The following is a 26,135-nucleotide window of genomic DNA, read 5'->3' on the forward strand; positions in this document are numbered from 1 at the left end:
CTACGACCCTCTGCATCCTTTTGTCATCCTATGCATTGGAGCCTCCATACCAGACGGTGATGCAACCAGTCAGAATGCTCTCCATGGTACATCTGTAGAAACTTGAGAGTTCTTTGGTGACATACCAAGTCTCCTCAAACTCCTTAGAAGTAGTTGTGGGTCTGCTTTCTACATGATTGTACCAATTTTCAAAATTCAAAGTAAACTTATTATCAAAGTACAAAGTATCGAAGTACCATATACAACCCTGAAATACATTTTCATGTGGTCTTTCACAGTAAGTATAAGAAAACACAATAGAATCATTGAAAGACCACACCCAGCAGGACAGACAAGTGTCCAATGTGCAAAAGACAACAAATTGTGCAAATGTAAAAAGTAAGAAAAAAACAGAAATAATAATAAATAAGCGTTAAATATTGAGAATATGAGATGCAAGGCACCCTGCAAGACGAAAAACAAGACCTGCCAAAGGGCAGATGATCCCTCTCGTAGGGTCAACGGCCACCTAGCAAACACGTGCTGTGAAGCGCGGAAAGAGCATCCCTTGCTTCGAAGCTTGGTCTGGCCATTCATTGCAACAGAACTTCCCCCAGCCGTCTTGGACCTCACCATGCCGCTGGATCTGGGAGGGGATGTCGAGAGGGTGGGTCTGGGCCTGTGCAAACCCCTACTCACCTAAAATCCATTCACGCACACGTGTTCCTTCCTGAGGAACCATCATCATCCTATGGGATGGATAGCCAGAGAGAGAGAGAGAGAGAGAGAGAGAGAGAGAGATGAGATGAAAAGTCCTTGAAAGTGAGTCCATAGGTTGTGGGAAGAGTTCAGTGAAGGGGTGAGTGAAGTTATCCCTCTGGTTCAAGAGCCTGATGGTTGAGAGGTAATAACTGTTTTTGAACCTGGTTGTGTGAGTACCTCCTTCCTGATGACAGCAGCAAGAAGACAGCATAGCCTGGATGGTGGGGTATCTAGATGATGGATGCTGCTTTCCTGCGACAATGCTTTGTGTAGATGTGTTCAAATGGGGGTGGGGGGGGAGAGGGCTTTACCTGTGATGGACTGAGCTGTATGCACTACTTTAATACAATGTGTTGGCCCAAGGTAGATCCTCTCAGATGTTGTCATGCAGGAATTTGGAGTTGCTCACCCTTTCGATTGCTGACCCCTCAGTGAAGACTCAGGGGTGTTCCCTCGACTTCCCCTTCCTCCGATCATATTATCCCCTTCACATTCATGAGGTTCTGTGCTCCCTATACCAGGGTTCAATGGACATTTTATAGTACTACCAACAGCATCTAAAAAAAGTGAATTCAAGGTGGGTTGGGATAGTAATAGCACTAACATCCAATTATTTGGAAAATCTGCCAGGCTGGTTTCACCAAGGAACTGAGTGTGCTGGATTATTGAAGTTTTACTGTTGTGGCATAGAGATAGACAAAGAATGATGGAGGGATTGGTCCCTGCAGGAAGAAAAGGGAAAGGAGAACCAGGAGATTTACTCAGTTCCAATATTCACTTGAACCTTGGCTGGTTTGGGTTCCTTAACTACACACTTACCCATCTTTCTTCCAGAATTCTTACCAATACTCACAAGCAAAAATTTATTACTCTCTGCTGTAATCCAAACAGTTGTCCATGTGTTTTTTGGGGTCAGAGGTTTAATATAACAACATTCTCAAAGAGGGTGGTAATGTCTGGGAAAAAGTCTCTGGCTATCCACTTGATCTAAGCCTCTTATCATCTTGCACAACTCTATCAAATCACCTCTTCACTCTAAAGAGAAAAAAATCCCTCGCTCATTCAACCTATCCTCACAAGACATGGTCTTTAGTCCAGGCAGCATCCTGGTAAATCTCCTCTGCACCTTCTCTAAAGCTCCATGTCCTTCCTATAATGAGGTGACCAGAACTGAACACAATACTCCAAGTGTGGTCTAACCTGGGTTTTATAGAGCTTTAAGATTACCTCATGGCTCTTCAACTCAATCCCTCGAATAATGAAGGCCAACACACCATATGCCTTCTTAACCACCTTAGTTTCTACGGCAACTTTGAGGGATCTATGTATGTGGACCACAAGATCATTCTGTTCCTCCACACTGCTAAGAATCCTGCCATTAACCCTGTATTCTATCTTCAAATTTGACTTTCCAAAGTGAATCACTTCACACTTCTCTGGGTTGAACTCCATCTGCCACTTGTCAGCCCAGCTCTGTATCCTGTCAATGTTCTGTTGTAACCTACAACACCAGGGGTTCCCAATCTTTTTTATACCATGGACCAATATCATTAAGCAAGAGGTCCATGGACTTCAGGTTGGGAACCCCTGTTCTACACTATCCACAATACTACCAACCTTCGTATCATCTGCAAACTTACTAACCCACATTTCCACTTCTTCACCCGAGTCATTTATAAAAATCACAAAAATCAGGGGTCCCTGTGGAACTCCACCGGTAACCGACCTCCAGGCTCCAACTAATACCACCCTCTGTTTTCTGTGGTCAAAACAATTTTGAATCCATGCTGCCAAGTTTCCCTGAATCCCGTGCTCCCTGACTTTCTGAATGAGCCACCATGAGGAATCTTGTCAAATGCGTTACCAATATTCTCATACACCACGTCCACTGCTCTACTGTCATTAATTTGTTTTGTCACTTTGCAGAGACTGAGAACCTGTAATCTCTATTGAGAAGGCATCATGTTCCTGAGCTAAAAGGACGGAGGACAGAGCCTATTGAGTGGAATTAAAACTTTTTTTTATGAATCCTGATAGTGCATTTCGTGAGATACAAACAAAAGCCATTTGAAAACATACATTTCAAAGAGAAAGTTACTTCATGTAGGGAAGTTTACAGACACATTATAAGGACAAAAATCTAATGTATGATTCACAGTTGTCCATTTCAAGAGGTTTTCTTTCCTAAAGTGGATGATGAAACAATGAAAATTTTGATGACAAAGCTGTTGTTATCTCTCGGTCCTGCCTCTCCTGTAGGTCACCCTCCACACTGCCCCTTTACCACCAAGGGCAGATGGTCGCCTCTTTGAGTGACCCAGAGCAGCTGGTGACCTATCCTGCGACTGGCTCACCGCAGGGTCTTCAGGCAAATGACACAGGTCCTGAAGGTGACATCGCGCAATCTTTCCAATCTTAGTGAACATGTTCTTCAGTGTCTCTTGTCCTGATCCAGAAAAGAAATAAGATAAAGCATTTGACACTCAGAGTAAAAAAAAAATACAGGATGTATTCCATGGAATTGCACCAAGCTCCTCCCTTCTATTCCTCCCTTTTGTGGTGATTACTGAACTTGGCCTCTTCTCACTGCTACCATCAAGGAGGAGGTACAGGAGCCCCAATGTTTTAGGAACAATTTCTTCCCCTCAGCCATCAGATACCTGAATGGACAATGAACCTATGAACACTTCCTCACTGCTTTGGTTCTCTTTTTGCACTATTCATCTACTTTCCCAGCCATTTTCTTAACTAGTTTTGTTCTTTAAAAGTTGTCCCAAAAAAAAGGCTGTCCTGATTAACCAATAGCCCAATTAACCAGAATCCACTGTATCTATTTCTTATTGTAATTTATCATCATCATGTGCCGTGTTATATGATGTGGGTGATCATGGTCTCATGACCATGATTGTTCTTGACAAAGTTTTCTCCAGAAGTGGTTTGCCATCGCCTTCTGGGCAGTGTCTTTGCCAGACGGGTGACCCTAGCCATTATCAATCCTCTTCAGAGATTGTCTGCCTGGTGTCAGTGGTCGCACAACTTGCACATGTGATATGCACCAGCTGCTCATAGACCATCCTCCACCTGCTCCCATGGCTTCACATTGCCCCGATTGGGGAGGGGGTGGGGGCCTAAGCAGCTGTCCCAGGGTGATCTGCAGGCTAGCGGAGGGAAGGAGTGCCTTGCACCTCCTTGATAGACACATACTTCCACCCCGCCACCCAATTTATAGTTTTTTATTATTGTGTATTGCACTGTACTGCTGCTGCAAAACAACAAATTATGCAACATGTGCCAGTGATATTAAACCTGATTCGGGAAGATTAAGGATGGTCTACGTAAATAAATTGTATAATTTGGGGGCAGAGTACAGAGCTGTGAACTTATGCAGGCTAAACTTTGAGGCTGACAAGGTAAGTGGAAAAGATCATTCAAAACATCGAAAGGAAATTTTAACAAACTATTATAGGAACAGAAGTCAAAAATTAGGATATTAATCGTATTAGCGAGATATACCAGCTAGTTGAGTGGTGCTGCAGCAACAATCTTGCACTCAATGCCTGTAAGACCAAAGAACTGATTGTGGACTTCAGAAAGGCTAAGAGAAAGGAACACACACCAATCCTCACAGAGGGATCTGAAGTGGAGACAGTGAGCAGCTTCAAGTTTATGGGTGTCAGTATCTCCGAGGACCCAACCTGAAGCCAACATATTGATGCAGTTATAAAGAAGGCATGACAGCAGCTTTATTTCATTAGGAGTTTGAGAAAATTTGGTATGTCACTAAAAACACTAGCAAATTTCTACAGATGCACCATAGAGAGCATTCTGACTGGCTGCATCACTGCCTGGTATGGGGTATGAATATATATATAATGTTCATACTGTAATTCACAGTTTCTTTTCTGTACTGCTGTTGCTAAGTTAACAAATTTCACGATATTTGCCAGTGATATTACACCTGATTCTGATTTCCTTATGTGGTAGAAGAAGGCCATTTTGACCCATTGAGTCTATATTGTCTTTATCTAGTCCCCTATAGATTTCAGAATCAGATTCAACTTTATTATCATTGACATATGTCACAAAATTTGACGAGGGGTTTTGGACAGGGAGGACAGGTAGTTTGAGAGAGGGATTTAAGAAGACATCTTTGTCAAACTGGAGAACAAATCCCTGAACAGAGGAGGCGGGGTTCAACACCACCTATCAGCAACTTGCAATGCAGTCCTAATATCTCTACTCCAGCATCTCCACAACAGTTCACATGTCCTTTCATGCAAAGGTAAGACTAATAACCCTCTCATTACCTCCATAGATTAGAACTGAAGAAGACTCTCAGATGAGTGGTGAAACATCTTCTAGACAACACGGCAAGTCCGGTTGCCTTGATTTACTGCTGCTTGATATATTGGGGATCAGTAATTTCTGAGACACTCAAGCCACTCCATCTGGCACCAACAAACATTTCATGGTCAATGTCACTTAGATCATATTCCTCCCCATTCTGATGTTGATAAAGGAATAAATAATGAAAACTTGTGACTAGTTTTGGGTACAAGAGTTTGGGAAGGAAAACCAGGCCTCAGCCGAAGTCCAGAGACATGCTGAATTGTCTCGGTGAAGAGAGATTCCAGTTCTGTGGAGAAGCTAAAAAGTTGGTGTAGTTTTTAAAAAACTAATTGAGATACAGTGTGAAACAGGCCCTTTGAGCTGTGCTGCACAGTAATCCCCGATTTAATCCTGGCCTAATGCAGGGCAAATTACAATGACCAATTAACCTACCAATTGGTACGACCTAGGCTGTGGGAGGAAACCGCAGCACCCGGAGGAAACCCACACAGTCACAGGGAGAATGTAAAACTTCTTACAGGCAGCGGCAGGAATTGAACTCGGGTTACTGGTACTGTAAAGTGTTGTGCTAACCACTACACGACTGTGCCGCCCCAGACGAGTGTGGTGGTACGGTAGGGCAGTGGTTTACAGCTCAAGTAATCATCTGTCAGGGTTCGATACCCAATGCTGTCTGTAAGGAGTTTGGTCATGCTCCCCGCCACTGCGTAAGTTTCCTCTGGGGGCTCCACTTTCCTCCCACATTCCAAAGACATGTGGGTTAGGGTTACTAAGCTGAGCAGGTGTGGTGACACTTGTGGGCAGTCAGCACAATGTTCTTGATTTGATACAAACAAAGCATTTCGCTGTAATGGATGTTTCGCTGTTTTGACGTACATGTGCCAAATAAAGCTAATCTTTAAAATAGGGAGGTTTAAAGGATATCCAAATATATGAAGGGTTTCTCAGTGGTTTCTGGTAGTGATCAATAAATGCCAGTATTATCGGAGACACTACATACCAAAAAACCAGAACAAAACATGTTGAATTTGGATAAGCCTTGGAAATATAATATATCAGTAAATAATAGCATCAGTAAATAGTCGTGAACAAAGAGGTACAGGCAGGGTATTAATTACTCTTAATCCTACGTAATTTAATAATCACTTCGTTTGATGTCACCAGTGAGTTATGTCACAACAGGAAAGCCAGACGATGGCATTCTGAGCATAATTCACTTACAAGCATGGAATTCCAGCCTGAAATGCTCATCGTGCTGATGGCTGTGATCTAGTTCAAAGTTCAAAGTACATTTATTATCAAAGGACATATATGTCACCATATACACAGTAAATACAAAGAAACAACAAAAATAAGCATCATAATAATAATAAATATCTGGTCGATTACATGAGATGGAGAGTCGTTGAAAGTGAGTCTATACAGTTCAGTGAAGTTACTTCGATCTAAATAAAGGCAGCAATTTAATCCCATAAAATGGACCTGTTTCTTATTGTGCTACTCTGCTACCCTGATGCAGAGTGGAAGGTTCCTGTAAGGGGTGTCAGGGGTGGTGCTGGAAGCGTATATGACAGTGGTGTCGAAGAAGCTTTTAGATAGACATATGACTATACAGGGAATGGAGGGATATGGATCATGTACAAATAGAAGAGATTCAGTTTAATAGGCATTGTGTTCGACACAGACACTGAGGGCTGAATGGTTTGTTCCCATACTGTACTGTTACATGTTCTATACATCTGAACAAAAACAATGGGTAAAGAGCTACAGGTGCCTTCGGTCCCACACCAACAGGTTCAGGAACAGTTATTACCCTTCAACCATCGGGCTACTGAACCAGTGTGGATAACTTCATTCTCCTAACATTGAACTGATTCCATAACCTATGGACTCACTTTTCAGGAAACTGCAACTCATGTTTCCATTATTACTTATTTATTTTTCTCATTCATTCATTATGTGCCGTGTCGTATGACATGAACGATCATGGTCTTTTCATGGCCATGATTGTTCTTGGCAAATTTTTCTACAGAAGTGGTTTGTCATTGCCTTCTTCTGGGCAGTGTCTTTATAAGATGGGTGACCCCAGCCATTATCAATACGCTTCGGAGCTTGTCTGCCTGGCATCAATGGTCACATAACCAGGACATTTGTGATGTGCACCAGCTGCTCATACGACCATCTACCACCTGCTCCCATGGCTTCACGTGGCCCTGATCGGGGGGGAAGGGTGGTGGGGCTGAGCTGGTACTCTACCTTGTCCAAGGGTGACCTGCAGGCTAGTGGAGGGAAGGAGCACCTTACACCTCCTTTATTAGCGAGGTACCTTCACTCCGCCACCCATAATTATTACTATTATTTTTTGTATTTGCACACTTTGTCTTCTTTTGCACATCGGCTGTTCGTCTGTCTCTGTGCGTAGTTTTTCACTAATTCTATTGTATTCCTTTGTTTTATTGTAAATGCCCAAAAGAAAATGAAACTCAGGGTCGTGTACAGTGACACATATAGAAACACAGAAACATAGAAAATAGGTGCAGGAGTAGGCCATTCGGCCCTTCGAGCCTGCACCGCCATTCAGTATGATCATGGCTGATCATCCAACTCAGAACCCTGTACCTGCCTTCTCTCCATACCCCCGATCCCTTTAGCCACAAGGGCCATATCTAACTCCCTCTTAAATATAGCCAATGAACTGGCCTCAACTGTTTCCTGTGGCAGAGAATTCCACAGATTCACCACTCTCTGTGTGAAGAAGTTTTTCCTCATCTCGGGCCTAAAAGGCTTCCCCTTTATCCTCAAACTGTGACCCCTCATTCTGGACTCCCCCAACATCGGGAACAATCTTCCTGCATCTAGCCTGTCCAATCCCCTTAGAATTTTATATGTTTCAATAAGATCCCCCCTCAATCTTCTAAATTCCAACGAGTATAAGCCTAGTTCATCCAGTCTTTCATCATATGAAAGTCCTGCCATCCCAGGAATCAATCTGGTGAACCTTCTTTGTACTCCCTCTATGGCAAGGATTCCTCAGATTAGGGGACCAAAACTGCACACAATACTCCAGGTGTGGTCTCACCAAGGCCTTGTACAACTGCATAGTACCTCCCTGCTCCTGTACTCGAATCCTCTTGCTATGAATGCCGGCATACCATTCGCCTTTTTCACCGCCTGCTGTACCTGCATGCCCACTTTCAATGACTGGTGTATAATGACAGCCAGGTCTCGTTGCACCTCCCCTTTTCCTAATCGGCCACCATTCAGATAATAATCTGTTTTCCTATTTTTGCCACCAAAGTGGATAACTTCACATTTATCCACATTAAATTGCATCTGCCATGAATTTGCCCACTCACCCAACCTATCCAAGTCACCCTGCATCCTCTTAGCATCCTCCTCACTGCTAACACTGCCGCCCAGCTTCGTGTCATCCGCAAACTTGGAGATGCTGCATTTAATTTCCTCATCCAAGTCATTAATATATATTGTAAACAACTGGGGTCCCAGCACTGAATCTTGCGGTACCCCACTAGTCACCGCCTGCCATTCTGAAAAGGTCCCGTTTATTCCCACTCTTTGCTTCCTGTCTGCCAACCAATATAGTATGTACTTTGATAATAAATTTACTTTGAACTTTGATTCTAAATCAAGTTAATATCTGGAGAAGTGGTCTACCTCTTCCTGTTGATGCACTTGACTGAGAAGATCTCTTCCCATCATCTCCATTCAGGTTAGTTGCATCTTTTCTCTCCACGTTTGTCACCTCCGCCACAGTAGATGTTTGAATGGAGTGTCTGCCTGTCGATTTATCACAGAGGGAAAGTTGTTACACATCGGTCTGACTTTGACTGCAGCTCGCTCTTGTCTCCCTTCCAGACAGCTGCAGCTTCATCACCCGCTCCAGGGCAACACAGAGATACTAGATAGTTAACAACAGCATAGAGTCATAGAGCACTACAATACACAAACAGGCCCTTCTGCCCATCTAGTCTGTGGCAAACTGTTATTCTGTCTAGTTCCAGTGACCCGCACCTGGACCGTAGCCCTTCACACCCTATCCATCTAAGTCCCTATCCAAACTTCTCTTAAACGTTGCAATTGACCCCTTCTGCTGGCAGCTCGTTCCACACTTGTACCACCCCCTGATTGAAAGAGATCCCTCTCATGTTCCCCTTAAATATTTCTCCTTTCACCCTTAACCCATGACCTCCAGTTCCAGTTTCACCCAACTTAATGGAAAAACCCACTTGCATTCACCTTATCTGTACTCTTCATAAATCTATATACCTCTATCAAATCTCCCCTCATTCTCCTACACTCCAGGGAATAAAGTCCAAACCTATTCAATCTTTCCTGATAACTAAGGTCCTCAAGTCCCGGCAACAGATTTGTAAATTTTCTCTTTACACTTTCAATCTTATTGATATCTTTTCTGCAGGTAAGTGATTCTCAGTTAGAAACATAGAAAATCTACAGCACATTAAAGGCCCTTCGACTCACAATGTTGTGCCGACCACGTAAGCTACTCTAAGAAGCTGCCTAGAATCTCCCTACTGCATAGCCCTCTTATTTTTCTAAGCTCCATGTGCCCATCTAAGAGTCTCTTAAAAGACCCTATTGTATCCGCCTCCACCACCTTTGCTGGCAGTGCATTCCACGCACCCACCACTCTCTGTGAGAAGAACTTGCCTCTGACATCCCCCTTGTACCTACTTCCAAGCACCTTAAAACTGTGCCCCCTTGTGTTAGCCATTTCAGCCCTGGGAAAAAGCTTCTGGCTATCCACACGATCAATGCCTTTCATCATCTTATACACCTCTATCAGGTCACCTCTCATCCTCCGTCGCTCCAAGGAGAAAAGGCCAAGTTTGTTCATCCTATTCTGATAAGGCGTGCTCTCCAATCCAGGCAACATCCTTGTATAATGTTGAATATAAAAGATAAGATGACTAATGGTTTGAATAGTTGATGAGGTGGTCAAAGAGGTGTATGGTGTATTGGCCTTCATTAGTCAGGGGATTGAGTTTAAGAGTGGTGAGATGATGTTCCAGCTCTGGAAAACTCTGGTTAGACCACAGTTGGAGTATTGTGTTCAGTTCTGGTCACCTCACTATAGTTTAACCAGGATGCTGCCTGATTTAGAGAACAGGTTTTATGAGGATAGGTTGAGCGAGAGAAGGCTTTTCTCTTTGGAGTGAAGGAGGATGAAAAGTGACTTGATAGAGATGTATAAGATGATAAGAGGCATAGATAGAGTGGATAGCCAGAAGCTTTTTCCCAGGGTTGAAATGGCTAACACAAGGGGGCACAGTTTTAAGGTGCTTGGAAGTAGGTTCAAGGGGGATGTCAGAGGCAAGTTCTTCTCACAGAGAGTGGGAACAGAATTTCTTTTCCAGGGAGGAAATGACTAATATAAACAGGCATAAATTTATGGCATTTAGAAGGAAGCATGGGGGAGGGGTGTCTGAGGTTTTTTTTTAAACAGAGTTTAAGTGTTGGTTGTGTGGAACACTCTGTCGGGGTAGTGGTAAAGGCAGATACATCAGGGACATTTAAGAGACTCTTAGATCAGCACATGGATGATAGAAAAATGGAGGGCTATGTAGGAAGGAAGGTTTAGATTGATTGTGGAGAAGGTTAAAAGGTCAGCACAATATACATTAATCTGTTTTATTCTCCTGATTCAGGGGTTCCCAACCTGGGGTTCACGGACCCCTTGCTTAAAGACATTGGTCCAGGGCATAAAAAAGGTTGGGCCTAAATGTTAACTCTCTCCACAGATGTTACCTGAACATTTCCAGCACGTTGTGCGTGTATTCAGATTTGCACATCTGCGGTAGTTTTTAGCTATTTTGGTAAAAGATACTACCTGTAACTGGAGGTGTAAATGTCGGCATTGAATTTAGAAGTGGTCAGATTTGCTAATTATTCAGAAATGTAGTGGCAGTTCAATGGCAAATATAATTATGCTTCATATAAAACGAACAAGAAATTTCAAAATCTTTCTGCTCTTTTCATAAAAGTACTTGGAACGAAAAAAAAAACAATGGATTCCTTTCAAGTCTTCCTTTAATAAAAATATGTGGGCCAAGGTTAAGAGGAGGGAGTGCAGAGTGAGCAAGTGCACTCACACAGGGTAGGACATGTTAGGCACTTTAACATCATCAACTTCCATCGAAATAGAAACTCCGAGTTTCACCTGTCTAATTCACTATGACGGTCCTTTGTACTTTCTTAACTCCGTGTCCAGTGACTGTAGGCGTGCAGACATGTGTGTGGTGGGGTTTGGGGAGTGCAGACTAAACCACAGCAAGAGCCTGTGATATTAAGTCAGTGTGCATCTGCTCCCAGTGTGGGTGAGAGGCAGTGGGTGTACGTTACACTCACTGACCCACTCCTGATGAAAGCACCTCTGAGTGACTTCTGCTGTCTGCGAAGCAGACATAACATCGGAAACATGGTGTTTTACAAACAACCTTTGATTCAAGACAATGGTGAAGGGACGTTGGGACATCTGTAATCACATCCAAATATTTCTATGGAACAACCGGAGGTTAAACTTAAGTTCTCCACATAATTTACTCTCAAAATAACCTGCACAGATCACATCCCAGTAATGTATTTTTACACAACGCAGGGGAGCAGCATCCATCACCAGGGACCGCACCACCCAGGTCATGCTCCCTTCTTGTTGTTGCCATCAGGAAGAAGGTACAGGAGCCTCTGGACTCACACCACCAGGTTCAAGGACAGTTATCACCCCTCAACTATCAGGTCCTTGAACTAGAGGGGATAACTTCACTCAACCTCACTTGCCCATCACTGAACTGTTCCCGCAACCTATGGATTCACTTTCAAGGACTCTTCATCTCATGTTCTCGATATTTATTGCTTAGTGATTTATTATTATTATTTATTTGTACAGTTTGTTGTCTTCTGCGCACTGATTGTTTGTCCATCCTTTGGGTGTGCTCTTGATTCTATTGTGTTTCTTGAATTTATCGACTATGCCCACAAGCAAACAAATCTCAAGGTTGTATATGGTGACAAATAGGTACTTAGATAATAAATTTTCTTTGAACTTTGATATTAATCTTTACCACTTAAAATAATGCTTAGTTTTATTTGACACATTCACATAGAAACATGGTGAAATGTGTTGCTTGTATCAACAATCAACACAGTACTAGAACGTGCGGAGGCAGCCCGCAACTGTTGCTACTCTTCCTGTGCCCACGTAGCATGTCCATGAATTACTAACGCTACCCGCTATATACCTTTGGAATGTGGGAGGAAACGCACGCGGTCATGCTGAAAACTGGGTTAGTAAATCTGGACATGCTACATTGGTGCTGAAAATCTGGTGATACCTGTTGGGCTGCCCCCAGCACATCCTCGGACTGTGTTGGTTGGGTGTTGAAAAATGACATATTTCAGTCTGTTTCTATGTACAAATAATGTTGCTTTTTCCACTGAGCAACACACACAAAATGCTGGAGGAACTCAGCAAGCCAGGCAGCATCTATGGAAATGAATAAACAGTCAACGTTTTAGGCCAAGGCCCTTCTTCAGGACTGAAAAGGAAGGGGAAGATGCCAGAATAAGGAAGTGGGGGGAGAGGAAGAAGGAAAAGCTAATGGTGATAGGTGAAGCCAGGTGAGCGGGAAAGGTTAAGGGATGGAGGGGATGGAATCTGATAGGAGAAGAGAGTGGACCATGGGGGGAAAAAGGGGAGGAGGAAGGGATCCAGGGGGAGTTGATAAGCAGGTAAGAAGAGGTAAAAGGCCAGAGTGGGGAATAGAAGAAGAGGGTAAGAGGAGGGATTTTTTTTTTTACCAGAAATTGAAATTGATAGACTGAATAAAACGTGCTGCTCCGCCACCCTGAGGGTGGCCTCATCATGGCACAAGCGGAGGCTATGGACCAAAATCTTGGAATGGTGGTGGATAAAACTAACCTTTATTTATAATCTTTTACCCTCTACATGAAACAGTTGCCCTTCAAGTTCTTGGTACCCCAAAACTTGGGAAAATGACAGAAAGACAAAAGATTCTGCAGATTCTGTAAGTCCAGAGCAATGCCCACAAACTGCTGGAGGAATTCAGCAGGTCAAGCAGCATCTATAGAAAGATTCAAAATTCAAGATTGTTTAATGTCATTTCCAGCACAGAGGAGTAAAGGAAGGCAACATAATTGTCACTCTGGATCTGATGCAGCTCAAAAAAACACAATAAGATAAAGAACACAATAAATATAAATACATAAGATAGTTTACATACATAGATTGATTGCATGTCCAAAGGAATAAAGAAATAATTTCCATTGTTGCTGCCTGACCTGCTGAGTTCCTCCAGCATTCTGTGTGTGTTGCTAAAGAGATAACCATTCGGCCCGAGTCCCTTTATCAGGACTCTTTATTCCTCTCCATAGGTGCTGCCTGACCTGCTGAGTTCTTCCAGCATTTTGTGTGTTCTACTGTGGGAAGAAAGACCATGTGTAGTCACTCGATTGACAGACCTCATGAATTTTATGCACCTCTATACGTTCCCCTCAATCTCTTGTGTTCCAAGGAACTGTGCCCTGAAAAATATTTTCTGGTTATTTTCATTTGCTGGGGATTAATCAGAGCAAACACTTATTATATACTCAGCCATCATTATCATTATGTGGCGTGTTGTATGACAGCAGCCTTCATGCTCTTTGACCGTGATTGTTCTTGGCAAAGAAGTGGTTTACCATTGCCTTCTTCTGGCAGTGTCTTTACAAGACCGGTGACCCCAGCCATTATCCGTACTCTTCAGAGGTTGTCTACCTGGTGTCAATGGTCGCATAACCAGGACTTGTGATGTACACCAGCTGCTCATACGACCATCCACCACCTGCTCCCATGGCTTCATGTGGCTCTAATTTGGGGGCTAAGCAGGTGCTACACCTTGCCTAAGGCTAACCTGCAGGCTAGCGGAGGGAAACAGCACCTTACACCTCCTTTGGTAGAGACATATCTTCACCTTGACACCCACTTACACTTAGTGGCCACTTTATTAATAACACCACACGACTTGCTCTCTGAAGTACTATCGACCTCCAGCCCATTTATCCCACATCTTACTGCTCTTCCCTGTCCTGCCACCATGTAATTTTTCAAAGTTTCAATCCAATTCTATTTTGCAATTACCTGTTGAACCTGCTTGACCCAGACCATAGCAGCCCGATGCTTTAAAGCACAATTTCCATACACTCAGTGGCCACTTTATTAGGTACTCTTGCTCGTTAATGCAAATATCAAATCAGCCAATCATGTGTCAGCAGCTCAATGCATAAAAGCATGCAGACATGGCCAAGAGGTTCATTTGTTTTCCAGATCCAACATCAGAAATGGAAAGAAATGTGATCTAAGTGACTTTGTCCATGGAATGATTGTTGGTGCCAAATGGGTTAGTTTGATTATCTCAGAAATTGCTGATTTTCTGGGACTTCCGCGCACAGCGGTCTCCAGAGTTTGCAGAGAATGGTACGAGAAACAAAAAATATCCAGTGAGTGGCAGTTCTGTGGGTAAAAATGTCTTGTTAATGAGAGAGGTCAGAGGAGAATGGCCAGACTGGTTCAAGCTTACAGGAAGGTGACAGTAACTGAAATAACCACACATTACAACAGTGGTGTGCAGAAGGGCATCTCTGAACGCACAACACGTTGAACCTTGAAGTGGATGGGTTACAGCAACAGAAGATCTCACTGGGTTCCAATCCTGTACCTAATAAAGTGGCCACTGTGGGTAAAAAGTTCTTCACTGGCTACACGGGACTTTTTGATTTCTCTGGCTGTAAAAGGAGTCCTATTAATGAAAGGCATTTATCTTTTCTTTCTGACTTTCCCCACAAGTCTAATGAGAGAGCAGACTCAAGGAGAACCACACAGCTCCCAGCTAATTTGAAATATTATAGCATCAGGAGAACGAAAGAGCATCATGTTCTAGCTAAACAATAAAATAACATGTTCCTGATTACAACAAATATAATTACTTTGGTGAAATATTATATTCTCTCAGCATATTAACCACAGTTTTAAAAAAAAGCACTTCTCTCATTTTTCCTTGAACAAGTCATGGTATCTGCAAATGAATACTGTTTGAATCTGCTTTAGTTATGACCTTGCCTTGGAGTGAGTGGCGAAGAGCCAAGTCTATTGAACAAGAATACATCAAATACAGGAGCTGTCGTCTCATCAAACGCTTACTTTTAAGCTCCTTGGAGGAATATATATATATAGTTATTTTTGTGTCTGAGCCACACTTTTAATTACAATTAACATGTTTGAGAAAGTGACAGAGGCAGAAACTCCCTTACACATTTAAAAAAATACTTGAAGAAATAGATGTATTGAATAAAAACACAATTTGATATAAGTACATTGACATTATCAAATTATCTGACGAGGTGACTCATGTCTTACTCTCTCTCTCCGTATCATTACCACTACCTGCCATCAGTTTAGCTCAGATTTTCCTTTGCTATTTAGTCTGGCTTGCCGAATTCGTCGTAGAGCCCAGTTATCACCACAAGTCCCTATAAAGGATTGCAAGAACTTCTGAGAGAATCATTGGGGTCTCTCTTTTACCCATCAGAAATATTTATCAGGAGTGCTGTTTACACAACACTTAAGATTCTAGTGATCCCTCCCATCTGTCCCACAATCTCCTTGACCCCCTACCATCCGGCTAGAGGTACCGTAGCATTAGGACAAGGACTGTCAGGATGGAAACAGCTTTTTCTCCTAGTTCGTAAGACTACTGAACTCCCTGCCACCATCATGTATGAAGCACCAGTAGCATTATACTGTTTACTTTTCAACTTGTCTCATAAAGCACCTTATTATTTGTTAATTTATTTGTGGTAATATTATTTCATGCGTTGTGTGTGAATTATATGTACTGTGTTGTTTTAATTTTTATATTTGATTTAGCGATTCAGCACATTTTGTATTCAATGTTTAAGTAATATTTGAGCAATCTTGTACATATATTGTTTAAATGAGCATTCTTGTTTATTTATACAATTCATTACGGGTTATATGTATAAATACATGAATTGCATTTGTCATCATGCTACCTTGTTTAAAGCAAAAGATGAGGCTGGACTCACATTTCAGACTATCCTAATCATGGAACAGCTTACAATGACCTATTAACCCACTAACTGGTATGGCTTTGGACTGCGCACCTTGGATCAAGAGGAATGTTCTTTTGCTTGGCGGTATACAATACTGTACAAACATTTCAGGCACCTGTATATACCGTAGCTAGGGTCCCTATGACTTTGTGCTAATTGTTGATTGCTCATGGCTGTTTGCACTATTGTCTGGTAAATTGATTGAAAGAATGCAGAGAAAATTTACAAGGATGTTGCCAGGACTCGAGGATCTGAGTTATAGGGAAAGGTTGAGTAGGTTAGGACATTTTTCCCAGGAGCGTAGGAGAATGAGGGGAGACTTGATAGAGGTATACAAAACTATGAGGGATATAGATAGGATAAGTGCAAGCAGGCTTTTTCCACTGAGGTTGCGTGAGATTAGAATTAGAGGTCATGGGTTAAGAGTGAACAGTAAAATGTTTACAGAGAACATAAGGGGATCTTTTTCATTCAGATGGTGGTGGAGTGCTGGATTCAGGTTTGATTTCAACATTTAAGAGAAGTTTGGATAGGTACGTGGATTGGAGGAGTATAGGGGGGTGTAATGTGGGTGCAGATCAATGGGAATAACAGTTCGGCACTGACAGGAGGGCCTGCTTCTGTGCTGCAGTGATCTATGACCCTATGGTCAGTTAAAAATATTTTAATGGAAAAAGAAGAGTTTCTTAATAATAAATATACCTTATCTCATAGATAGACACTCCCGCGCCTAGCATACAATCAATCTATGTACAAACCCCATTTCCAGAAAAGTTAGGATATTTTCCAAAATGCAATAAAAACAAAAATCTGTGATATGTTAATTCACGTGAACCTTTATTTAACTGACAAAAGTACAAAGAAAAGATTTTCAATAGTTTTACTGACCAACTTAATTGTATTTTGTAAATATACACAAATTTAGAATTTGATGGCTGTAACACACTCAACAAAAGTTGGGACAGAGTTAAAATAAGATTGAAAAGTGCACAGAATATTCAAGTAACACCGGTTTGGAAGACTCCACATTAAGCAGGCTAATTGGTAGCCGGTGAGGTATCATGACTGGGTATAAGAGTAGCGTCCATCAAAAGCTCAGTCTTTGCAAGCAAGGATGGGTCGCGGCTCACCCCTTTGTGCCAAAATTCGTGAGAGAATTGTTAGTCAGTTCAAAAGGAACACTTCTCAACGCAAGATCGGGAGTACTTCGGAAAACCATTGTCACTCAACACAGTCCATCGCTGCATCCAGAAATGCAACTTGAAACTGTATTACGCAAGGAGGAAGCCATACATCAACTCTATGCAGAAATGCTGGCGAGTTCGCTGGGCCCGAGCTCATCTCAGATGGACTGAAAGACTGTGGAACCGTGTGCTGTGGTCAGATGAGTCCACATTTCAGCTAGTTTTCGGAAAAAACGGGCGTCGAGTTCTGCGTGCCAAAGATGAAAACGACCATCCAGATTGTTATCAGCAAAAGCCAGCATCTGTGATGGTATGGGGGTGCATCAGTGCCCACGGCATGGGTGAGTTGCATGTATGTGAAGGTACCATTGACTCTGAGGCATATATTAGGATTTTAGAGAGACATATGTTGCCAGCAAGGCGACGTCTCTTCCCGGGACGTCCATGCTTATTTCAGCAGGACAATGCCAGACCATATTTTGCACGGGATACAACAGCGTGGCTTTGTAGACACAGAGTGTGTGTGCTTGACTGGCCTGCTGCCAGTCCAGATCTATCTCCTATTGAAAATGTATTGCGCATCATGAAGAGGAGAATCAGACAACAGAGACCACGGACTGTTGAGCAGCTGAAGTCTTATATCAAGCAAGAATGGACAAAATTTCCAATTCCAAATCTACTACAATTAGTATCCTCAGTTCCAAAACGATTAAAAAGTGTTATTACAAGGAAAGATGATGAAACACAATGGTAAACATGCCTCTGTCCCAACTTTTGTTGAGTGTGTTGCAGCCATCAAATTCTAAATTTGTGTATGTTTACAAAATACAATTAAGTTGGTCAGTAAAACTACTGAAAATCTTTTCTTTGTACTTTTGTCAGTTAAATAAAGGTTCACGTGAATTAACATGTCACAGATTTTTGTTTTTATTGCATTTTGGAAAATATACCAACTTTTCTGGAAATGGGGTTTGTACATTGGCCAAATCAAAGCTGTGACAAATCAGCATACAGCAGCGTGACTGAAAATCTGGCTGAGGGCTGCCACAATAACAACCTCTCACTCAATGTCAGCAAGATCAGGGAGCTGATTATTAACTTCAGAAGGAGGAAACTGAAGGTCCATGAGCCGGTCCTCATCAGGGGATTAGAGGTGGAGAAGATCAGCAACTTTAAATTCCTCAGTGGTATCGTTTCAGAGGATCTGTCCAGGGTCCAGCACGTATGTGCAATCACCGAGAATGCACGGCAGCACTTCCACTTTCTTAGAAGTTTGCGAAGATTTGGCGTATCATCTCCAGATCTGACAAAATTCTGTGGATGTGTGGTGGGGAGTATATTGACTGGCTGCATTGCAGCTTGGTATGGAAACACCAATGCTCTTGCATGGAAAACCCTATAAAAAGTTGTAGATATGGCCCAGTCAATCATGTGTAAAGCCCTCCCCATCATCTAAATGGAATGGTCTCGCAGGAAAGCAGCATCTGTCATCAAGACTGCCCCCATCCAGAACATGCTTTCATCTTACTCTGCCATCAGGTACAGGAGCCTCAGGACCCACACCACCAGGTTCAGGAACAGATATTACTCCTCAGCCATCAGGCTCTTGTACCAGAGGGGATACCCTAGCTCATCTTCACTCGCCTCAACAATAAGCTGTTCCCACAATTTATGAACTCATTTTTAAGGACTTTTCATCTCATGTTCTCAATATTTATTGCTTATCAAAGGTTCAAAGGTCAAATTTAATGTCAGAGAAATGTATACAATATACATCCTGAAATGCTTTTTCTTCACAAACATCCATGAAAACAGAGAAGTGCCCCAAAGAGTTCTGCTACTACTACTACGTCGACTCAGGCCTAGGGCGCCGGCATTGGGCACGATGACAGACTCTTCACTTCTCCCTCTCCCTCATCAGTGTGTTCAGTTCATCTACATTAGCCGCGCCGCTGTCTTCGAGGAGTGTGTTGACCATAGTCTTGGGAGGGCGCCCAGAGTTCATCCTCCCGTGCTTGGGCTCCCATATGATGATTAGGCCGGCAGGTAGCTCGGGGTGGCATAGACAGTGCCCTGCTAGTTGCAGTCTTCTCACCTCGATTTTAGTGGTGATCATCGGTAGGTTGTTATAGAGCTCGATGTTCGTCATGTGCTGTTGCCAACTCATATCAAGAGCCATCCGGAGCATTCGTGTATAGCAACCATCTACAGACTTTCGCATAGTCTTGGTGAGTGTCCACCTCTCGCATCCGTATGTGAGAATGGACTCTATGACTGCTATGAAAATCCTCTTTTTAAGCCCTCTGGTCAGGTTTGACTTCCAGATTTCCTTCATGTCGTTCATAGCCCTCCACACCAGCGCCTTCTGTATCTTTATGTCCTTCTCCGAACTCATCATTCTTGACCTGAGGTACTTGTAGTCAAAGACTTTCATAATGGTATCATTCTTTATGGTCTTGAGAGTACCTTCGTCACAGTTAAACGCCACATACTCTGTCTTTTTAGTGTTTAGGTGAAGTCCAACTTTATTGCACTCAATTTCCACTTTTGTCAGTAGCTGCTGTGCTTCCTCCATCTGGTCAGAGAGCAGGACTATGTCATCTGCAAAATCGAGATCTGTGAGCGTAACTGGTCTGACCCTTTTGGTTCGTTCTGGTTTTATTATGGTAAAACCAAGTTTGTCATGATCTTTGGTAGCTTGACGCAGAGCGTAATCAAGGACGATTATAAAGATGTAGGGTGTCAGAGTGTCTCCTTGCAGCACACCAGCTAGGAGCTCGAACACTGCTGTTTCTCCGTCTGGTGGTACAACTTTCGTCATGGTTTTGGTATAGCTGGAGTCTGTTGCTCTTAGTAGATGGTCTGGCAATCCGTAAGCTTTCAGGATCTTCAGCATTTTACCTCGGTGAATGGAGTAAAAAGCTTTGCAAAAATTGATGTAAGTAAACACGGCTGGTAGGTTGTTCTTCTTGACTTCCTCGATGATTCTACGGAGAGCAAGTATTTGCATTATTGCTGTGCGCTTCTGCCAAAAACCATTCTGATTGAATCTTAGCTTAGGATCAATGGCGGTGCGAATCCTGGTCAAGATCATCCGAAAGAATCCCAAAGAATGAACGACAGTTAAACGTGAAAACCCCAAAGTCCCCCTAGCTCTCCCCTCCTGTGCATAAGTGGCAGCGAGCAACGATTTATTATGATTATTTCTTTTTCCCTTTGTTTTTGCATTTGTACAGTTTGTTGTCTTTTTCCATTGGTTGTCCATCCTGTTGGGCGTGGTCTTTCTTTGATTCCATCGTGTTTCTTGTATTTACTGTGAATGCCCACAAGAAAATGAATCGCAGGATTGCATATGCTGATATAGATGTACTTTGAAATTTGATGCATCCAGATAGAATGCATTGATAAAAATTAGTGAGAACATGTTGAATTTTTTCAGCCCCCTCAGGAAGCAGAGGTGTCGAGGAGTATTCTAGGCGATGGCATCTACATGGTTGGACCAGGACAGGCTTTTGGTGATACTCAGCCCGAGGAAATTGAAGTTCTCAAACTCAAGGCTGTTGAAGTAGGCTGGACCATGACACACCATCCTCCTTTCTGAAGTCAAAGACCAGCTCTTCTGCTAACATTGAGAAAGGTTACCGCCATGTTACTAAGCTCTCTATCTCCTTCCTGTAATAAAGTGAAATATTTAAGGGGAACATGAGGGAGAACTTTTTCACTCAGAGGGTGGTGAGAATGTGGATCGAGCTGACTGAGGAAGTGTTGGATGCAGGTTCAATTTCAACAATTAAGAGAAGTTTGGATGGGATGGTAGGAGGGATATGGTCTGGGTGCACTTCAATTGGACTAGGCAGAATAATAGTTTGGCACAGTCTAGATGGGCCAAAGGGCCTGCTTCTGCGCTGTGGTGCTCTATGACTATAAAAGTAAATAACTAAACAGTGTAAATTAGGAATAGGCAGGTAATGTTCATCGGTTCATGGTATCGAAGTATCAAAATATTAAAATACTGTGAAAACACAGAATCATGTCTTAGCAAGAATTTTGGCGAGTTAATGGAAAACTACAAAAATAGGTAAATTTTTATTCATTAATTGCTCAGATTATAAAATATAACAAATCATTATAAGTAACTTCATCACATTATAATTCTGTCAAGTAATTATAAGTAATTGTTAATCATGTAATTATAAAAACCTTGGGTAAATTGCAGCTTTAATCACATTGTAACATTAATTTTGAATCGTAGAGAGAGCAAATGATTTGTCTTTGAATGTAAGTGAGGGATGGAAGTCGAAAGAGAGAGTGAAGGGGTAGAGAGAGCAGGAACACACACAAAATGCTGGAGGAACTCAGCAGATCAGGCAGCATCTATGGAGAGGAATAAACAGTTGACGTTTCGAGCCAAGACCCTTCATTAAGACTGGAAAGAAAGGGGGAAGAAGCCAGAATAAAAAACATAGGTGGAGGGAGAGGAGCACAAGCTGGCAGGTAATAGGTGAGTCCAGGTGGGGGGGGTATTTGAATTGGTCACGTGTAAGACAAGAAGACCTTAAGATAGAGGAGCAGAATTAGACCATTTGACCCATTGAGTCTGCTCCACCATTGCTTCATGTCTGATCCATTTCCCTCCTTCCTTCTCCCCGTATCCCCTCATGTCCTAACAAATCAAGAATCTATCACCTCTGCCTTAAATATACCCAATGGCTTGGCCTCTACAGCCAACACTGGCAACAAATTTCACAGATTCATCACCCTCTGGCTAATGAAATTCCTTTTCATCTCCGTTCTAAATGGACATCCTTCTATTCTGAGCCTGTGTCTTCTGGACTCTCCCACCTTAGGAAGCATCTTCTCCACATCCACTCTATTGAGGCCTTTCAACATTCAATAGATTTCAATGAGGTCACCCAACGTTCTTCTGAATCCCAGTGAACACAGGCCCAGAGCCATCAAATGCCCTTCATATGGCAAACCTTTTGTGATACAGTCAAAAGCTCGTCTTGCATACAGTCATTATGTCCTGCTATGTTCTGCTCTGATGTCTTATAGTCTTCACATATATACTATATAAAAACAATAAATAAATGGGCAGATTGGTAGCTTAGCAGTATTACAGTACCAGAGACTCAAGTTCAATTCCCATCGCTGTCTTTGAAGAGTTTATATGTTCTCTCTTTGACCTTGTGGGTTTCCTCCCAAATTCGAAAGTCAAACAGGTGAGTCAGCTAATTAGTCACATGGGAGTTATTGGACCATTCGCACTCGTTGGCCTGGAAGGGCGTGTTGACCCACTGAATCTCTAAATAAATTAGAAATGTAATCTTGAGGTGGGAAACTTACAGAATTTCAAAATTTGGTGTAAAGTATCAGCATAAATTTATATATTCCATAAAATCCTAATAATTAGTTCTTCTCTATCACAGGGAGCAGATTCAACGTGTTGCCAAACTATTCAGATTACTTGCTGTCTTTCAGAATACTTGGAGCTTACTGACAACAAATTAAACCCTACAAAGGAAAGAGTGATTAAATAAAAATAATCTACCCAGGAACAGAAGCATGTGGGTCCAATTCAATCATTGCCTACCTGAACCTCATCTCCTTCTACAAACCTTTAGATAAAACACATAATTATTAGCCTCTGAGCACTTAATAAGAACCAGCAATGATGAGGGCTGGTGGCCAGTGTCAGGGTCAGATGTCTGTGTGAGCAGAAAGTACAGCGCTGCATCCTCTCAATGTCTCACTGTAATCTATGACAACCTTCTACACTATCCACAACACCACCAACCTTTGTGTCATCTGCAAACTACGACCTACACTTGAGCAAAGAATTTCACTGCACTCTGGCAATAAATAATGTGAATTTGATCCCATCATACCTCTGGCAACACACACAAAAAATACTGGTGAATGCAGCAGGCCAGGCAGCATCTATAGGAAGAGGTACAGTCAACGTTTTGGGCTGAGACCCTTCGTCAGGACTAATTGAAAGAAGAGGTAGTAAGAGATTTGAAAGTGGGAGGGGGAGGGGGAAGGGGGAGATCCAAAATGATAGGAGAAGACAGGAGGGGGAGGGATGGAGCCAAGAGCTGGACAGGTGATTGGCAAAAGGGATATGAGAGGATCATGGGATGGGAGGCCTCGGGAGAAGGAAAGGGGGAGGGGAATCCAGAGGATGGAGTGCAGGCAAAGAGTTATAGTGAGAGTGACAGAGGGAGAATAAAGAGAGAGAGAGAGAAAAGGAAAAGTATAACTAACTAACTAACTAACTAACTAACAAACAAACAAACAGATGGGGTACGAAGGGGAAGAGAGGCATTAACGGAAGTTAGAGAAGTCAGTGTTCATGCCATCAGGTTGGAGACTACCCAGACGGAATAGAAGGTGTTGTTCCTCCAACCTGAGTCTGGCTTCATCTTTACAGTAGAGGAGGCCGTGGATAGACATATCAGAATGGGAATGGGATGTGGAAGTAAAATGTGTGGCCACTGGGAGATCCTGCTTTCTCTGGCGGATAGAGCGTAGGTGTTCAGTGAAATGGTCTCCCATCATACCTCTGTTAGCTCTTTGAAGGTGCTGATTGGCAAATTTGCCCAATTCACCCTGAACCATTTTCTCCCAGTCGTGTAGATTTCTCCTTCTAATCCTTGGTGAAGGTTGCTCTGTCGGGCAGAGCAATGTTTGAAGTCCCATCTCCACAGAGTGATTCAGCGCAGAGCAGGCCCTTTTGATCCTTCAAGACGTGCTGTCCCAGTGATCCCCAATGAACCCTCAGCTAATCACAGCACAATTTACCTGCCCAGTACATCCTCGGACTGTGGAAGGAAATCAGGGCACACGGGGAAAACCCACACATTCCACAGGGAGGACGTACCGAGACTCGTTACAGAACAGAGCCAGAGTTGAACTTCTAACTGCAGAGTGCCCCGAGTTGTAATAGCACTGTGCTAACTGCTACACTACTGTGGCACTGTTGTTTGCGTTAACAAGCAGCACACCGATGGATGGGAACAACCTGCAAGTGTCACCACATGTTCCAGCACCAACACGGCATGCCCAAAATGTTCAGCAAAACAAGCCTCTTTCCTATTCCAACACTCACCTACCCAGGCAGGCAGGCAGGCCTCCAACATCAGGCTATCGGCCTCCAGTCCTAGTCCCCGGATTCTCAGACTCGCAGGCATGTGTGTGTACAAATAACGCTAATCTGACAGGCTGAATGGTCTCTTTCTATGCTGTAGCAATACTGTCTTGGCTGTCCCTAAATCCACACCAGGTGTGTGAAGCATTCAGCCACATACACACACATATATATATATATGCTAACAATCCAATGCAGGACCAAACACGTACAACACCGTTGGTGGTACTGACGCTTGGATGAGTCAAGTTGCCCAATTCCCGTCTGCAGTCTGAGGTAGACAGAAAATATTTCAAGCTGACTCTACTGAAGAATTCTCCCAGCTTTCTACAGTCAACATGTTTCTCTCAACCACCAAAACATAATATAATAGGCCACAAAACAACAGATTTCATGACATGCACTCAGTGGCCACTTTAGAAGGTGCCAGGAGTGGAAATGGGTGAGGTCTTCTGCTGCTGTAGCCCATCCACTTCAAGGTTCAACGTGTTGTGCGTTCAGAGATGCCCTTCTGCACACCACTGTTGTAATGGGTAGTTATTTGAATTACTGTCGCCTTCCTGTCAGCTTGAACCAGTCGGGCTATTCTCCTCTGATCTCCCTCATTAACAAGGCATTTTCACCCACAGAACTGCCACTCACTGGATGTTTTTGTTTTTCACTCCATTCCCTGTAAACTTTAGAAACTGTTGTGCATGAAAATCCTAGGAGATCAGCAGTTTCTGAAATACTCAAACCACTCCATCTGGCACCAACAAACAGTCCACGGTCAAGATCACTTAGATCATATTTCTTCCCAGTTTTGATATTGGTCTGAACAACAACAACCTTTTGACCACGTCTGCATGCTTTTATGCATTGAGTTGCTGTCACATGATTGGCTGGTTAGATATTTGCATTAACGAGCAGGTGTACTGGTTTACCAAATAAAATGGCCAATGAGCGTAGGCGAGTGATTAACTAACCTGATTCTGATTCTCCTTGTAACCACAACCTTCCATTTCAGACAACATTCTTGCCAATCTCTTTATTGTTCTCTCTGCATGTCTTACGAGGAGAGGTTCAGCGAGCAATGGCCTTTCTCTTTGGAGTGATGGAGGATGAGATGTGACTTGATAGAGGTGTACAAGATGATATGATCCATAAATTAAGTGGACAGCCAGAGACTTTTTCGCAGGGCAGAAATGACTTATGTGAAGGGCATAATTTTAAGGTGACTGGAGAGAGTATAGGGATGTCAGAGGTAAGTTCTTTAACACAGAGAGAGGTGGATGTGTTTTCGGAACAGCTTCATCCCCTCTGCCACCAGATTTCTGAATGGACAATGAACCCATGAACACTACCTCAGTATCTTTTCTCTTTCTTTATGAACTACTTATTTAATTTAATTTTCTTTATATATAACCCACCCCTCCACACCCCTAATGCCTAAAGTTTAACATTTCAGGTTAGAGTCATCTTATGTACAGACACTCCTGTGCCTCGTCACTTTATGGACATACAATCTATGTATATAAGCTATTTTATACATTTACATTTATTGC

The 26,135-nt window shown here is 42.7% G+C and overlaps 1 protein-coding gene across 1 annotated transcript in view; it reads right to left on the bottom strand.

Annotated features, from left to right (window-relative positions):
- Window positions 1-2,778: 2,778 nt before the first annotated feature.
- The window catches only part of si:ch211-266k8.4 (TBC1 domain family member 9), a 151,069-nt gene continuing 127,712 nt past the window's right edge, over window positions 2,779-26,135 (bottom strand). Inside the window, exons 11-12 of the mRNA XM_063063112.1 lie at window positions 8,767-8,889; window positions 2,779-3,187 (exon numbers count right to left, since the gene is read on the bottom strand). Of these exons, the coding sequence (XP_062919182.1) occupies window positions 2,973-3,187; window positions 8,767-8,889 (338 nt within the window). The 3' untranslated portion in view covers window positions 2,779-2,972. The remainder of the gene's footprint in view (window positions 3,188-8,766; window positions 8,890-26,135) is intronic.

The sequence above is a fragment of the Mobula hypostoma genome, chromosome 11, assembly GCF_963921235.1.
Source record: "Mobula hypostoma chromosome 11, sMobHyp1.1, whole genome shotgun sequence".
Classification (NCBI taxonomy): Eukaryota; Metazoa; Chordata; class Chondrichthyes; order Myliobatiformes; family Myliobatidae; genus Mobula; species Mobula hypostoma.